At 43.5% G+C, this 17,020-nt stretch overlaps 1 protein-coding gene and 1 pseudogene across 1 annotated transcript in view; both read right to left on the bottom strand.

The window, feature by feature from the left end:
* Positions 1–4,126: 4,126 nt before the first annotated feature.
* LOC129512940 (keratin, type II cytoskeletal 8-like) lies at positions 4,127–6,043 on the bottom strand (annotated as a pseudogene).
* Positions 6,044–6,937: 894 nt separating this feature from the next.
* Positions 6,938–17,020, bottom strand: part of CILK1 (ciliogenesis associated kinase 1) — a 37,383-nt gene continuing 27,300 nt past the window's right edge. Inside the window, exons 9-13 of the mRNA XM_055330406.1 lie at positions 16,157–16,347; positions 15,891–16,039; positions 13,785–13,913; positions 11,504–11,626; positions 6,938–10,553 (exon numbers count right to left, since the gene is read on the bottom strand). Of these exons, the coding sequence (XP_055186381.1) occupies positions 10,399–10,553; positions 11,504–11,626; positions 13,785–13,913; positions 15,891–16,039; positions 16,157–16,347 (747 nt within the window). The 3' untranslated portion in view covers positions 6,938–10,398. The remainder of the gene's footprint in view (positions 10,554–11,503; positions 11,627–13,784; positions 13,914–15,890; positions 16,040–16,156; positions 16,348–17,020) is intronic.

Raw genomic sequence — 17,020 nt, forward strand, 5'->3', positions numbered from 1 at the left:
TCCTACAAGTTCTAGTATGCTGTGTTTCCATTTTCATTTGTCTCAAGAAACTATTATTTCTCCTTTAATTTCTTCTTTGATCCATTAGTTGCTCAGGAGAGCGCTGTTCAATTTCCATGTGTTCCTGAATTTTCCAGTTTTCCTCTTGTTGTTGATGTCTAGTTTCATGCCATTGTGGTATGAGAAGATACTTGGAATGATTTCAGTCTTCTTAAATTTGCTAAGGCTCATTCGGAGGCCTGACATGTGGTCTATCCTAGAAGATGTTCCATGTACACTTGAGAAGAATGTGTATTCTTGGACAGAAGGTTCTATATATGACTATTATGTCTCTTTGGTCTATGGTATTGTTCAAATCCACTGTTTCCTTATTGATTTTCTGTCTGAACGATCTACACATTGTTGAAAGTGGCCTATTATTAAAGTACCCAACTATTATTGTATTACTGCTAATTTCTTATTTTAAAACTCTGTTACTTTTTGCCTTATATATTTAGATGCTCTGATGTGCATAAATATTTACATTTGTCGTATCTTCTTTTTGTATTGACCCCCTTTTATCATTACATAATGACCTTCTCTTTTTTTTCATTTTTAGTTCAAAGTCCATTCTGACTGATATATGTAGCTATTTTGTCATTATTGTTGTTGTTACCATTCACCTGGAATGTCTTTTCCCATCCTTTTACTCTCAGTCTATGTGTGTCTTTAAGGCTAAAGTAGGTCTATTGCAGGCAGCATATTATTAGATCTTGTTTTTTTGTTTTTGTTTTACCCATTTAGTCATTCTCTGTCTCTTAACTGGAGAATTTTTCCCCTCTATGTTAAAGTAGCTATTGAGAAGTTAACGACTTACTATTGCCATTTTGTTCATTGTTTTCAAGTTGTTTTATCACCCCATTGTTCCTTGTTTTTTATCCTGCTCTCTGTTTTTGTGCTTTGATGTTTTTGGTATGGCATGTTTTGACTTCTTTATTGTATTCTTTTGTGGAATGACATGATGGCAGGATTTTCCCTTATGGTTACCATGAGGATTACATAAACTGATAAATTATACATCTTAAACTGATAACCAATAGAATTCCTTTTTTTTTTTTTAAGGCAGTAGAATCCTTAAACTTTACACTTGTACTTTTACTTTTCTTCCCCCTCACATTTTAGGTTATCATTGTTACAATTCACATATTTTTTTTAATGTTGTGCTACTAATAACGGATTGTTGTAGTTAAGGTTATTTCGGCTACATCTGTTTTTAGTTTTTAACTTTTAAGCTAGAGATTTAAGTGAATTATGCATCACTATGATTATATTGCAGAATCTAACTATGACTATATGTTTATCATTATCAGTGAGATTTACACTATCTTTTCATGTTTTTATGATGTTAATTAGTGTTCTTTTACTTTCACTGGAAGAAATCCTCTGAGGGTTCTTTTGTAAGGCAAGTCTGGTAGTAATGAATCCCTCAGCTTTAGATTGTTCAGAAAAGTCTTTATTCCTCCTTCATTTCCAAAGAACAGCTTTGACAGGTACAGAATTTTGGGCTGACAGTTATTTTCTTTCAATATTTCAGATACAACATCTCATTCTCTTCTGGCTCAAAAAAAATCTTTTTTAAAAAATATTTTATTTATTCATGAGAGAGAGAGAGAAAGAGAGAGGGAGAAAGACAGAGAGAGAGAGAGAGAGAGGCAGAGACACAGGCAGAGGGAGAAGCAGGCTCCATGCAGGGGGCCCGACGTGGGACTGGATCCCAGATCTCCAGGATCAGGCCCTGGGCCGAAGGTGGCGCTAAACCGCTTGAGGCACCGGGCTGCCCTGGCTCAAAAAATTTCTATTGAAAAATTCATCAATGCTCTTATGGGGGGTTCCCTCATATGTGACTTCTCTCTTTTTTCTTGCTGCCCTTAAAAATCTTTCTTTGACTTTTGACAATTTAATTATAATAAAATATAGTATAATTTAATTATAATGTAATATGTCTCAGTGTAGCCCTATTTGGATTCAGCCTATTGGGGTCTTCTGGGCCTCATGGATCTGGATGTCCATTTCTCTCCCCAGGTTTGGGAAGTTTCCAGCCATTGTTGCTTTAATATACTTTCTGTACCCTTCTCTTCCTCTTCTCTTTCTGGAATTCTTAAGAATTTTGTTTCATATCGTGTCCCAGAATTCATTGTGTCCCACCAAAAATTCCCATAGGCTTTCTTCACCCTTTTTTCTTTTTGCTCCTCTGATAGGGTAATTTCCAGAGTCTCATTCTCCAGGTCACTGATTCTTCGGCATGGTCAAATCTCCTCTTGAAACTCCTTATTGAATTCTTCAGTTCAGTTATTGTATTTTTCAACTTTGGAATCTCTAAGGTTTGGTGGAATTTTGGGTGGTTTGTTTTGTTTTTGTTTTTTGATGGTTGCTATTTCCTTGTTAAACTCATTTTTTCATGCATTGTTTTCTTAATTTCATTTAGTTGTCTGTTTTCTTGCCGTTCACTCAGCTTTCTAAAGAGGATTATTCTGAATTCTTCATCTGACGGTTCATAGATTTCCAATTTCTTTAGGTAAGTTATTGAAGTTTATTAGTTTCCTTTGGTGGTATCATATTTACTTGATTTTGTGATCCTTGATTCCTTACATTGGTACCTGTGTTTTTGAATAATGGGGCTCCTCTTACAGACTTTACAGATTTACTTTGGGAGAGACAGTTCTTCACTAGTCAACTCAATTTGGGTTTCTGGGTGTGTCTGCTATAATAATGTCTCTGAATAGAAGAGGCCTACTATTATGGTCTATTTTTGGGTGAGGCAACTGTTCAAGCTCTGAGAATGGGGGTGGGGGAGTATGCTACTGGATGAGAACAGTTGGATGGGACTGCTGACTTGGTTCCCTATCCAAGTGAGGCTCTAGGATAGGCCCCACAGTGCCTGAATTCTCTGGTGAGTCTTGCTAGATGGTCAGGACTGGGGACTATATTCAGTAATAGATGGGGCTATGAATTAACTTCCTTGTCTTAGCAGGGTAGCAGGACAGAACCCAAGTCTTATATAGCTCATTGTTTGGGGACCCACATCAGGCCAGAGTGTGCACTGAATTTTGTCTTCAGGTGGGGCCATTGGTTTTGCCCTGCAGATGAAGAAAGCCATGGGCTGTGCTCTGTTCAAGTGTCACTGTATATGGGGCTGTTGAATGGGCTATACAGCTTCCCATGTGCTCTGGTTAGGTTCTGTGGCTGGACACGTTGAAGTCTGTATTCAGTGATGAGCAGGGCTATGAATCAGATCTCCTGCCTGGATGCAGCAGGAGCAGTAAAGTTGGCAAAGCTCTTCATTTATTTTCTTAATTAAGAAAGAAATTAAGCCTACCCTTACCCCAGTTCCCTGACTGATCAGGGCCACTGGCTTTGCTCCCCAAACTGTAGGCTCTGACTGATTCTAGGCTTGGGTACTGCTGGGCTACATGGCTTTTAGGTGTTTTTGCCAGCTCTTCTAATCAGATGGGGCCAAAAGACACTCTCTACAGCAATAGGGCCATATCTCAGCTTCCTTGCTTGGTAGGAAGGGAATGGGTGCTCCTGGCTACTCCCAATTTCCCAAACAGGCTCTTAGATTGGGGAGGAGCCAGAAGCTACCCTCAGCTGTGGCTGTGAATCACTTCCCCTGCCTATGCATAGTATGGGAACACTCTGCACCCCATACCTGCTTTGCACTGTGGGGGATCTCCTCCACTCAGTCACCTCTTAGCTTAAGTGCTGCTGGGACACAGCTTCCAGGACTTGTCGCCAGCCCTTCTGGTCAGATGAGGCTGAGAGACATTCCACAGCAGGTGAGGCTGCTGGTTGGGATTACTACTTGGGCACTGCAAGTATGAATTCGGTCAGCTGAGATCTGCGTGCTGCTTGTTGCAAGGCCCCCCTCGTCCCCGTCACAGTCAGATCCCCTGTAGCTACAGATTCCCCCGCACTCCCCCTGGTGAGAGATCAGGACCCTAACTTACAACCCCAAGATCAAAAGTCCCAAGCTATACTGACTTGAACCAAGTGAAACTTTATTTTGTTTTATTTTATTATTTATCTTATTTTATTTTGATTTGATTTTTTAAAAATATTTTATTTATTTATTCATGAGAGACACACACACAGAGAGAGAGAGAGGCAGAGACATAGGCAAAGGGAAAAGCAGGAAGCCTGATATGGAACTCAATCCCAGGACTCTGGGATAATGCCCGGAGCCATAGGCAGACGCTCAACCACTGAGCTACCCAGGTGTCCCTTGATTTTATTTTTAAGTAATCTCTACACCCAGCCTGGGGCTTCAACTTACAAGTCTGAGATCAAGAGCTGCATGCTCTACTAACTTGAGCCAGCCAGACACACCAAGGCTTAATTTTAGAAAAGACACTTGCATGTGTTTTAGTTGAGGCATGAGCAAGAGGGAGTACTAAAGGCAGCAGACTCCCCCAAAGGGTAGGCTGAGGACTGGGGCTGAGCCCTAGGTGGGTCTCCTGTTCCCACTGCTCCCCTGCACAGCTTCTTCCCCCAAAGTCTATGGCAGGCACAGGATGGGGAAGCTGGGAGGGACCACAGCGGCTGTTCCCTTAGCACATTGGACGACTCAGACACCAGCCTCCCATCACAGGTCTTCATCTTCTTCACCAAACATGGCCTTGGAGGAAATGGCACTGCCAAAGGAGCTGGAGCCCCCACCACAGGCGAAGCTGGCCTAGAAGGGGCTCAGGCTGTAGCTGAGGCCAGGCCCGGCTTAGCCCACCGGAGTAGCTGCTGGTGAGTTTGGTATGAATATTCACCTTCTGCATCCCACACTCCAGCTGGCTCTCCCCAGCCTCCAGCAGCTTGGGTGGGTGGTGAGCTCTCCGACCAGGACCAGCCTGACATTCCTGAGCTGCTGGTACTCATGCAGCTGCTGCCCCAGGTCCTGCTCTGCTCGCTGCAGGGCAGCCTCCAGCTCGGCCAGTGTGGCGTCCGTCCGCGGAGAGGACGGCGGCGGTGTCAGAGACCAGCGGCCTGAGGAAACCCATCTCTCCGGCCAGGACCACCAGGCAGGACTCCAGCTCTGCCTTATTCATGTAAACTTCACCCACAGCCCTCCTGCTGAGAACAGATGCGTTCTCCATCTCTGCACGCTCCTCCATCTCTCCCGCCTGCTTGTCCTTTGGTCCCCGCCAGCCCCTGCACACTGCCTCACTCCACCTGGAGCTCCAGCTGCTCCTGGCTGTGTCCAGCTGCAGTCCAAAGTTGTTGAAGCTCTCCAATGTGTTGTCCGTGTCACTCTGAACCATTTTCTGCTGCTGCGGGAGGCTCCACTTGGTCTCCAGAATCTTGTTCTGCTGCTCCAGTGTCTATACCTTGTCCATAAAGGACGCAGACCTGTTGAGGAGGGTTTTGACCCCTTGAGTACCCATGGCCTGGATGTTGGGGTCCACCTCCAGCTTTAGGGGACTCAGCAGGCTCTCGTTCACTAGGACAGCTGTTGTGCCCTCCATAGACCCGCTATAGCCTCCAACCACACTCCTGCTGGTGTCCAAGCCACCCTGGAAGCTGCTGCTGCTGCCCACCTGGGAGAAGGCAGAAGAACTGACGCATGTGCCAGGCGCACTCATGTAGGAGCTGCTATTGAAGATCCTAGGCCAGAGGTGGACACCTCGTAGGACTTCTGGGTCACCCTGATGGGCATGGTGGGGGCTGGAGTGGAGGCAAGTAGGCTGAACCAGACAGAGATTCAAGGAGGCGAGAAGCTGCTTCTAAGTGGGAGAACTACAGCAGATTTTATTAGCAGGAAGGATGGTGAGAGCCCAAATCTGTAGGCCCTCTGAAGGAGTAGGCTGGGCACAGGATTCCAAAAAGATAAATGACGTTGAGTTCACAGTCAGGGCAGCAGTGTTCTAATGTGACAGATTCGGCAACACACCTTTGGTAAACTGTGTTCCTAAAAAAGTCTTTCAAGGATCCAAAGAATGTTTGGGAAGTGAATTCCCCATGGAATCCTAAATGTAATTCATGAAGTGATGAGTTTGGTTTGAAGGTTTATATTGTACACAGGAGTATGCTGTGAAAAGCTGAAAACATGGAAGGTAGGTATTAATCATGAGGCATGATGAAATCAGCAACAAGAAATTGTTTCCACCTGCTTTTTTCTTTTTATTATTTTATTTTTTTTTTAATTTTTATTTACTTATGATAGTCACACACAGAGAGAGAGAGAGGCAGAGACATAGGCAGAGGGAGAAGCAGGCTCCATGCACCGGGAGCCCAACGTGGGATTCGATCCCGGGTCTCCGGGATCGCGCCCTGGGCCAAAGGCAGGCGCCAAACCGCTGCACCACCCAGGGATCCCTCTTTTTATTATTTTAAAGATTTTATTCATTTATTCATGAGAGACACAGAGAGAGAGAGGCAGAGACACAGGCAGAGGGAGAAGCAGGGTCGGTGCAGGAAGCCCCATGTGGGACTCAATTTCAGGATTCTGGGATCACGGCCTGAGTCAAAGGCAGATGCTCAACGGCTGAGCCACCCAGGCATCCTGTCTTTTTCTTTTTTAAAACTTTCCTAGTCACCTAACTTGCTAGATGCTAATTTTTTTTAAAAGCCTCCGAAAAATTAAAAATAACAATAAGTCTCCAGATTGCAAGATAACTCTTTAAACTGCTGCTCTAAGCTTATGCTTCCAATTTCATAGCAGTACAACTATACCAACCATTAAGAAGTTATAAAATATCAAAATTTCACATTAGGAAATGCTGATGTTATCTTTTTGCTGTTGTTAAAGAGTTTATTTTTAAGTAATCTCTATATCCAATGTGGGGCTGGAATTTACAACCCTGAGATCAGGAGTCCCATGTTCTACCAACTGGGTCCACCAGGCACCCCACTGTCACCTTTTGATGGAAGAACAATGAGAACAAAAACAGAACACTCAAACCATTTTTTCTTTAACTGTGACTTTATTTAGGGTAGAATTTCCTTACATAAAGTTAACGTTACACCTTAGGACAAACTATTCAAAAAGCAATATTTTATTTCAGAAGGGGCTTGTGTCTCTATTTTCATCATTCTGAATATTTGCTTTTTAAATAAATATATTCTCAGTTGTTCCCTTGTACGAATCAGGTGACTAAACTGCTATCAGTACTAAGATATCTGAGATCAGAAGACTGCTTGGGTCATTTCAAATTCACATTAGCACAGTGTCTATAAGAAACAGGTAATACAGATTAATGTGATGCTTGCCTCTAGTTTGTCTTCTTAATGGTTTCCATGAGAGGGTCCTCACAATAAGTTATATAAAATACAGTACTTTGGTTGGAAATTGTAAAAATCATTCTAAAAATTAAGCACATATATTAAACAAACGAGTTGCTACAGTATGCTTTAAATGATATAAAATAATTAGCATGTCAAACATTTTCTTATAAACATATTGCTTTTGGTCATACACTGAGCTGGATCGTACAGCCTGCATTCTTTTTCTCCTACATGGCACAAAACGATGGCTTGATGGTAGGGAAACGCTACTTCATGAGAAAAGATGGTGTCCATGAGCTCCAGTAGTACCGGTCTTTGTACTTAGGCATTACCTTGAACGTGTTCAATTTTTGATAACGTCAGAAGATGACGCAGTGTCAATTTGTTAGATGGGTACGGTCCTTTAGGCTATCTATAAGAGAGGGTTCTAAAAAACTGTTTGAAAATCAATTTTCTTCCTACTTAAACCCTATCATACTGAGCAATGCTTAGTAATTCATGGAATTTTACTGTAAGATGAACAATCACACCAGGAGTAGCTTTTATGCCCATGCAGCTTGGCTCGCAGTTGATACATGTACCCCACGGCACACCGCTATCACTGGACCTTGGGGTGTGGAATGAGAGCCATCCCTGTACCATTTCCTGACATCCCGAAAAGCTTTCTGACCGGAAATGAGGTATAGTCATGGATAGTTACAGTGAAACTCCTCATTCCTCTTGGTGTCTATAGTATATTTTATAATTCTCTATTAACTAAAAAATATATATGCACCAGGTAGCATTTGATTTTCACTTAACAAAAAAATGATCACAATTCCCTTCTATAGTAAACAGTGTGTATACACATTTGTCCTTTACCCATTACGGTGGGGAGTGGGGAGGGAGAACTTTGTAGGATTTTGCTGGTTCTTTAGAATTTACATTGTTTTTTCAGTCTTCCAGTTTTCTCAACTGCACATCAGCTTCTCAACTTTCACATGGATAAATGTGTTTAGCTTTCTAAGGGAAGTCATTTGCTCATAAATAAAGCAAAAAGTAAGAGGACAAAAACAGAAATATCTTCTAAATTTGGGCCCACAAAAATATTATGCAAACAATTTTATAATGTGTAATGACCATGTGACTAGATTTCTCAATTTAAAAAAAAATCATGACCTTAACACGAGCTAGAGTGCCAAGAATATGGTATTCACAATCCATTTGCTTCTCTAAGAGGTATTTACAATTTAAAACCAGCTTTCCAGCAAGCTGGGTAAGGTTACAGATTAAGTTACTTTTTATACATAATACAGAAAGGGAAAATAAATATTACTCGCAGTAAAGGACTCATCTCTGAAAACACATTTTCTGTTGCTTTAGATAATGAGTTGAGGATATAATACAGAAGTGAACTCAGCTTCAAGTTGTGCTTACATTTACATATTTGTTTTCTGAAGCTTCGCTGCCAGTTTGTTAACAGAAAATATTACCTATCAAATCCACATCCATTAGGTGCTTCTCTCATGCCTCTCGGGATCATAGTGCTTGCTCAAGTACATTTTTGAACCAGATTCTCCAAAGCAAAAATTACTCCCTGATTTAGATTAGGGCTCTTCGGGAGCCAAGGCAATTTGTTCAGGCTGCAACACATTACTAATACCTCAAACCAATCATTTGCCAACTTATTGGGTTGAATCCTAACAAAGTGCCAATGTTCACTTTAATATATCATTTTAACCTCCAGAAATGACAGACAATTTCATATGGCTCAACTTGCTTATACCCTAGCACCCAGAACCAAAAGAGAGTAGCTTGGGGCCTGGGAGAATGTGAGTCAATACACTATGGAGTTTGTCTCGTGTTCACTGGCTGAGACCTTCACTCTTGCCTTCCAGGTAACCACAGGTGGAGGCAGACATGCCCTACAGAGACAAAGAGTGGACCTTTTGTCTTTTTCTGACTCCAAACTAGCTTTGTCGTCTTTAAAATTGCTGTAAACATGCCTCTCAATGGAACAGCCTCTGTCCAACAAATAAGAGTTCCCACTGTGTGAAGAAACTACAGTTGTTAAGAGTTCAAATGTGGCACGCTATAGACACTAACATCATGGTAGCTATGACTTCCCAGATAAGTGGAACCTCTACCATAAATTTTTTCTGCTCCCCAAAATGCCCTGAGAATTTGGCTAGGGCAGATTATTCATTTTCTGTTCCTAGCCAGGCCTGGAGAACTGAGCTGAATGCAAAATTCAATCAGTTATTACAATAAAGAAAATCTGCTGCTTTAACACTCAGCTTTTTGGGCATGTATCTTGGTAGGGATGTAAGTTTAATGGACTGTGTTGACCTTTCTGTTCAAAACCTGTTGACTTGAAAAGCTTCCCTTTTGTGGGTACTTACACAGTTTGCTTTCAAAAATGGAAGGAAAAAATGGAAGAAAATAGGATGCGATGGCATAGCTGATAAAATGGTTCATTTGCATATCTCCAACCACCAAAAAGGGTTGTCGTCAAAATTTCAAAAAATATTTAGAGTTCTTTCATCTGGGAGACTGATTGCATAATAGTACTTTTAGAACAGCACAGTGGTATCAAAAAAAATCAAACCAGGATCATAATATTGAGAAAAGCAGAAGTTCATTTATCTAGTTCTGAGCTTAGTCCAAGAAAGCCTGAAGTACCAGTGTGCCACATTTAAAATTTAACCACTTCACAAATACCTGCACGCATTGAGTAAACAACCTTCTATCACATAGCCTTCAATTGCACCCCTGCTGCAATACTGCATCAATATTATTACATTTTTAAAAATCTGTATAAAATACTATCTGGAACCCCAAAGGAAAATCAATTAATTTTTAAAAAGTTCATTACAAAGTTGACCGTATAAAATGCTAAAACATAATCCATATATACAAAATGCTGCTGTTTAAGAAAATAATGGGACCCAGTTTTAGAATAAAATAATTTTGTACAAAAAAAGGGTATTGCATTCAAATCAATATTTAAAAAAAATTTTTTTAAAGAATATTGAAATGTCTTAGTTCAGAAGAATAACTATATAAAGTGTCTGCTTTTATACCCTTCACAAGTTTTCTGCCAGCAGAACACCAACTGGCAGAGGGACCGTGTCTTGCTATTCCCTGCGCCCAGAAGCTTCGTGCCGGTCATCGCCGAGAAGCGTACTTAGAAGCCCAGTCTGTCCGGCCGTGCACTGGCTGGGCAGCTGGAGGCCGTGGCATCAACCCAGGAGTGCTTCTAGGCTGGGTGTGGAAAAACGGTCGCCCGGGGTGAGGTCTCACAGCCTTCAGGGAAGAATAGCCTGCAGTTAAAGAGGAAGGTGGGTCTAATTGATATGGGACTCCTGCAAACAAAGCAAATCAATGCATCTGGGCGACAAAAATATCAGAAAAAGAGAGTTCAAGAGAAGCCCTGGTGGGATACTCATAGTCTTCCCTTCCATTCTATAGTGTCAGGTCAAAAATACTGGTGTCATTGCTGATGCCTCTTTTTTCACAGCCCACTTGTCACTGGTCAGCAAATGCTACTGGCTCTACCTTCCCAACATACACAGAATCTGCCCCGCTCAGCTCTTAGCACCCTGGCCCATTCTTCCCTGCCTGGGTAATTCTAGTTGTTTTCCCTGCTTCCGATCTTGTGACAACCAGCACTTGAGTGAGGCTGCAAGATGGAAGTCAAATCACCTCATGCCTCTGCTTGACACCCTCCAGTGGCTCCTATGTCGCTCATGGTCAATGATGGCAAGCTTACAGTGGCCTGCAGGGCCTCATAGACCCCTGCCTCCTGTCACCTCTCTCTCCTGCCCACTCCCCTCCCATCACTCACACCACCCCTGCCATCTGCCTCCCTGCTTTTCCGGGAATATGGCTGCCTATCCTGCCTCCAGGCCCATGCACTAGGAACCCTGTGCTGAGGACAGTCTCAGCCACACCACATGGCTAGCCCTCTCGCCTCCTTCACGCTTTCACTCAACATCTCCTTGGTGATTAGGTCTTCTTTGGCCACCTTCTTTAAAATACACACTCCGACCCCTACATTCCCTATATCCTGCCTTCTTAATTCTCCTTAGCACTGGTGAGCGTTTGATTCGGCTTACTTATTTTGTGCAGAGTGTAAGTAAGTTCATGGGACAGGGAGTCTTGTCTTTCTCCTTCACTGGTGGGTCTTCAGCCTACAACATGCCTGGCACAAAGTAGTTATTCGATAACCGTTTGATGAACTGATCCATGAATAATCCAAAATAGAACTCACCAGGGGAAGGATCTGGAATAGGTGCCAAGTGTACTCTCTGCATAGCAGAACCCACTTCTTTTTTCAGAAAGGATGGGATATAGTTTCCAGTCAGTCCACTAGAACTTGTAGAACTGGAACCAACTGATTCACAAAAGCAAAAGCTCGTTACTACAAAGACATGTGCACGTAACACCAACATAGTTACACAGGTGCAGAACAATAAAGAATTAGGTTTTTACTTTTAGGGGGGGAAATACAATAAAAACAGTGAATTGCGAGCAGAGCATTCTTACACACCACACTGTCGGAAAGACAGGGAAGAGGGACAGCAGACAGTGCCGCTCTCGCAGCCTGACCTGAACAGAGTCTGGAGGGTTGCCTGGTTCCAGAAAAGGGAAATGTGCGGTCTTCTTTCTTTTTCGGAATCAAAGGTTTAGCCTGTTCTGAAATTCACTTTTTCCACTTCACAACAGAGAACAGTTATCCTTCCATGTCAGTATATACAAATTCTAGAATATGGCTAAGCCATAATTCACTGGACCATTCTCTTACTGAACAGCACACAGGTGACCTTAATTATTTAGCTATTACAAGTAATCCTACACTAAATGCTCTTGCCTCTCATCAGAACAATTAATAACTTCTATTAAATATATTCACTTTTTATGACACTTTCATATTGAGAGTGCTTAAAGGCCCAGAACTGTATGCTACTCATCCTAGTATTCTGGGAGGTTAATGGGATGCCTTATATGTAGCAGTAATCAATACATTCTGGATGGATGAATGGATATCTCTAAACCTTATTAAGACTTAAGGTACACACGGAATGATGGAAGATGTTATTATGGGCCATTATACAAATGGAAGTTGCATCCGGTGGGAAAAGAGGGAATGTGTGGCAGAGCTGTTGTACGTCTTCACAACACAGTGCTCCTGGCAACTGCTTAAGGCATGGTGGCAAAGCATGTGTGAGGAGTTGTGTTGTGCTAGAGCACATTTTGTATTTTTGGTGAATAGATATGAAAAAAAATGCGAAGAGAATCTGAACATGTAAGTCACAAAAGGGGAAAAAATATAGTCAAGAAACACAAGAAAAGATGCTCAACCTCATTAGTAAACATGCAAGTTTAAACCACAATAAGATGCCATCTCACACCTATCAGACCGGCACACATTTTGCAATCTTGACAGTACCAAGTGGCATCAAGGATGCAGCACAACTCCCAGACCCTGCTGGAGAGCAATTTGGCAACATCTGTAAAGTCAAAGATGAGCACACCCTTTAACCTGTTAACATTATACCCAGAGAAACCTTCACATGGGTGCACAACAATAGGTTCGTCTCAGCACCATTTCTCATGGCAAAGATTGTTCACAAATTACACGCTCATCGAGAAAGGAAGAATAAATAAATTACAGCCCAGCAAAACTAATAGATTATGACACAGTATATATATTATATATATATAGTTATGTTATACAATATTTATTATGTGCCTTACATATATGTTTAATTGCTACAGCATAATATAATTACTAAAATGAGTGGAGACCCAGAATTATGCTCATATTAATTTTTGAACATGCAAAAATATACTAAGTGGTTCATGAATCTTTTATGAATGCAGAGAAATGATAAGCACCCAAATCAGGTGATGGTCAGGGGAAGGAAAGGGGAAGAGAGAAAAGGTAGGAAGGCCTAGACAGTGGACCTCATGTATATTTGCAAAGTTTGACTCCTTGAGCTGGTGGCAGGTACCTGTCTGGGGAGAGTGATGTGGGAAACTGGTCTACTGGGAATGGGGTTAGCCTGCCTGGAAGGCTTATGAAATTCATTTACTCATTTTAAAAAAAGCGAGGATGAGGGGAAAAAAGTGAGGCACTTTTTTTTTTTGGCACTCTGTCTATCATTGTGCCTTCTGAGCTGTCCACCTACAAACTGGAGGGGGTTTTTCGATGCTCTGGGCTAAAGCTGGGTCATCAGAGGAGGGGGCGAGCTGGATGGAGCAAGGCATTTTACAATGCTCCGCTAGGATGGAGCTAGGTTGGAGGTCTAGTAGGGCAGGGTCTTGGAAGTCAGCAGTGCCTGATGCCCTGGCTACTCCTGAGGGCAGACCCTGCAGTCGCTGGCTGAGTACCCAGGGCCTGCTGCCCAGAAAGAGACAGGAGCACAGGCCTGATAAAGGGGCCCTGGGCTTCCCCCCTAGAAAACCCTCTTGTCTCTTCTCTCTGGACCCACCCTCAGCATCCAGAGAATTTGCCTCTTGTCATTTAGGGGTTAATGATCATTACCCACCTGAATTTATTTTGCTGATTACCGATACTGTTCCTGAAGATTTTCCAGACAAACCAGAACTAGACCACGGGTTAGATGGAATAAAATCCTTGCCTGGATTTGGAAGGATGCCGTTTCTTATATTTATTCCTAATAGGGAAGACAGGAGTTTCAAATGCAAAAGACATATTTCATCTTGTACCAGATTTTAGTGGTAAGCTCATCACAGAACCCTACTCATCCAAGCTTCCTACAGCTCGACAGTCAGAGCAAAAACTGGCTGTGATGTTGTCTGACAGACAGCAGAGGAAAGCTTGCGTCCTGGGGTTGAGTATGCTGTCTCACTGGTGGGCAGCCCGAGAGAGGTCTCTTGACCTTCTCCCAACAGGTCTGCCTCACGTCTTCTGTCTTGGCCCCTCTGGTGGTATCCTGGGCGTCAGTGTTCCTGGACACTCCTACCTGTATCCCTTCATGGGTCACTGCCTGTCTGTCACCTTCCCAAAGTCTTCTCCATCCCCCTTCTACCAGCCAGCTCTGCAGGCCCCTGCTCTCCTCTCTGCATCCTGTCCCCCAGATCCATCCTCTCACCTGACCAGGACCATGAGCGCCATCAAGTGCTGGTGACTTGGGTCTGCACTGGTGACCCTTGTTGACTCCCTCACGCCCAAGGCTGCCTGGATCTTTATCAATCACCTTGACCTGGAGCCAAACCACCCACGTGACTGCCCACTTGCCTATTTATGTCGGGCACTGCAGCTATTTTTCAGAACTGAAAGACTGAATTCATCTTTTATCCTCCTTCTGCTCCTAGAGCCGAAAAGAAATAACTAATTCCCTCCCTGCTCCCTTTCGCTTGTGGTGGCTGTAGTTCGAATCTCTGCCCCTGACACCTGGACCACTGCTGTGCTCTGTCACTTGCTCTCTCTTCTTGTTCATCCCAGGAGGCCTGTCAAGGGCGAGGAGTCAATACACCAGCAGGGCCTGCTGCTCCCACCTCATGTGTCCTGGGGCCCCAGCCCCAGCCTAAGCCACCACTCCCTTACCGGCTACGAGAGCTACAGCCTGCCTTCATCCACTCATCACACAGATGGGACATGAACCCAGCACACTCTCCAATTAAAGTCTTTGAAACAGCTTCCTGCTGCTTATGAAATAAATTCCAAATTTCTTAGAAGACTCCCAAAGAGGGCTCTAGTACATCTATCTCTCTCTTACCACACTCTGGCTACTCTGGCCCCACTGCCCTTCCCCTCACAAACCAAGCCCTTTCCTGCCTCCTAGGCCTCTCCATTTGCTGCTTCGTCTGCCTGGTTTGTCCTGCTCATTTGTTCCTCCACATTCTTTGGTGGCCCAGACAGGAGTCACTTGCTCAGAGAGGCCCTTCCTGAGCACTCTATCTATCATTGTGCCTCCTTCCTGCCTTCTATCGCCCTTAACATCTCGTATCACCACCTGAGCTACTGGTTCCTATTTGTTTAGGGTCTGGCTCCCACCTCTAGACTATAAGCTGCAGGCTGCTGTACAAAGTCACTGCATAGAATGTAATAAAACTGCAGCCCGTGGTCCCACTTGGCTGCTGTGTTCCCCATAATTTCCCTAGCACACATCAGATGCTCAGTACATATGTACTGACTGAATGAATTTGTGAACGGATGGTTGGCTCATCCTGAAAGCTTGGAATATGGAGGATGTGGAGAGAGGAGGCTTGCGCAACCTACAGTGTTTATACTTACACCCTGCAATACTGCCAGGTGGTATGACTGAGCTCCTACCCTGGTCTCCTGAGAGCACACAGGACTGGCAATTTTTCCTAACCCTGCTCTGGAGCAGGGGCCTCAGGCATGCTGCCTGGCTCTTACCAGTTCCTCCCTCTCAGTAGGGGTGGGGAGCAGATATGGGGGCCCCTGGACCCAGTTTCCACTACCAAATGCTTTTATCTTAGACAACTATATAAAATAAAAATGTGAGGCCTGGGTTTCAGCAAGTATTTTTACGATGCTCCTGCTGGTTCTGAAGGTCTAGAAGCCCCTTGGCACTTGCCTTCCAAAACAGAATCTTTGTGAAAACGTGATTCCAGGGAAATGGTTTCTTATCAATGATGAAAGTAAAGGCAAGTATTTCTATTACCAGGCAAGTATCGTGAGTGCTTCAAGTAGTGCTGCTTGGCGGCAGATCTCAGGGTTGGTGTGTCTCGCCTCTGATAGGAGGTCTGGGTGGGGGCGCTATTGCCTGTACCCACAGGCTCAGAGGGCTTCAGGTCCAAGACACTCTCAAATCTGAATCAAGGGAATGTGACTCAGGTCAGCATGAGACTGAAAACATCATCAGAGAGGTACAGATTGTTCTACAAACCCCAGATCCGATCTGTTTACAGAGCTGAGGAGCATACTTGCCTGCAGAGAGTCTCTTCACTCTGTCTCTTCTTGTTTTTCAGGTCAATCCTGGTGAGGGATGGACTGAAATCCAAGTCATCCAAGTCAGCCCAGTCATCAGAATCCTTTGTTGACCGGGACACAAGACCCCACCTTCTCCTACTCTTCGGCTTGATCTCCCCATTTTTGGGTTCTAGGCCAGCTAGCATTTTCTGTGCATCCAAGAAGTGGGGGATAAAGCAATATTTGGCATTAATGAAGCTTACCCATGGGTAATCCCCATTCCAGACTTTCTTGGTGATGAAAAGTAGGATCGGGGGCATATCATTCCCAACATGCAACCATGGAAAATTCCTAGGCCTGTCTCTCACCTCTCCTGCCACACATCATATCAGTTTGCATCCTATGGGGACACTCAGTTATATAAGATAATGATTTTTAAAAAGAATTTTTTTTTTTTTTGAGGAGAGGGAGAGAGGGAAGGGGTAGAGGCAGAGAGAGAGAGAGAGAGAGAGAGAGAGAGAGGAGAGAGAGAGAAATAGTCGACTCCATGCTGAGTGCAGAGCCTGACACTGGGCTCGACCTCATGACTCCGAGTTCATGACCTGAGCTGAAATCAAGAGTTGGGTGCTTAACTGACTGCACCACCCAGGCGCTCCTAAAAGGAAACTTAAGGTACCTCTCACATATAGGGAAGATAGCTAGGTTGTCATCCATCATTAACATGCTTTATTCTGTCATAAAGAGAAATGCAAGAGAAAACAGCTCAGATGTCAGTTATCCTGCTCTTTTACTGAAAACACTGCAAATATGCTTTCTTTACCTTCTTAGTAGACCTCGTTACTATTTAATTAAAGAATCAGCAACAACAGGAGATTTCCAAAA

The sequence above is a fragment of the Nyctereutes procyonoides genome, unplaced genomic scaffold (genome assembly GCF_905146905.1).
Source record: "Nyctereutes procyonoides isolate TBG_1078 unplaced genomic scaffold, NYPRO_anot_genome, whole genome shotgun sequence".
In the NCBI taxonomy this organism is placed as follows: Eukaryota; Metazoa; Chordata; class Mammalia; order Carnivora; family Canidae; genus Nyctereutes; species Nyctereutes procyonoides.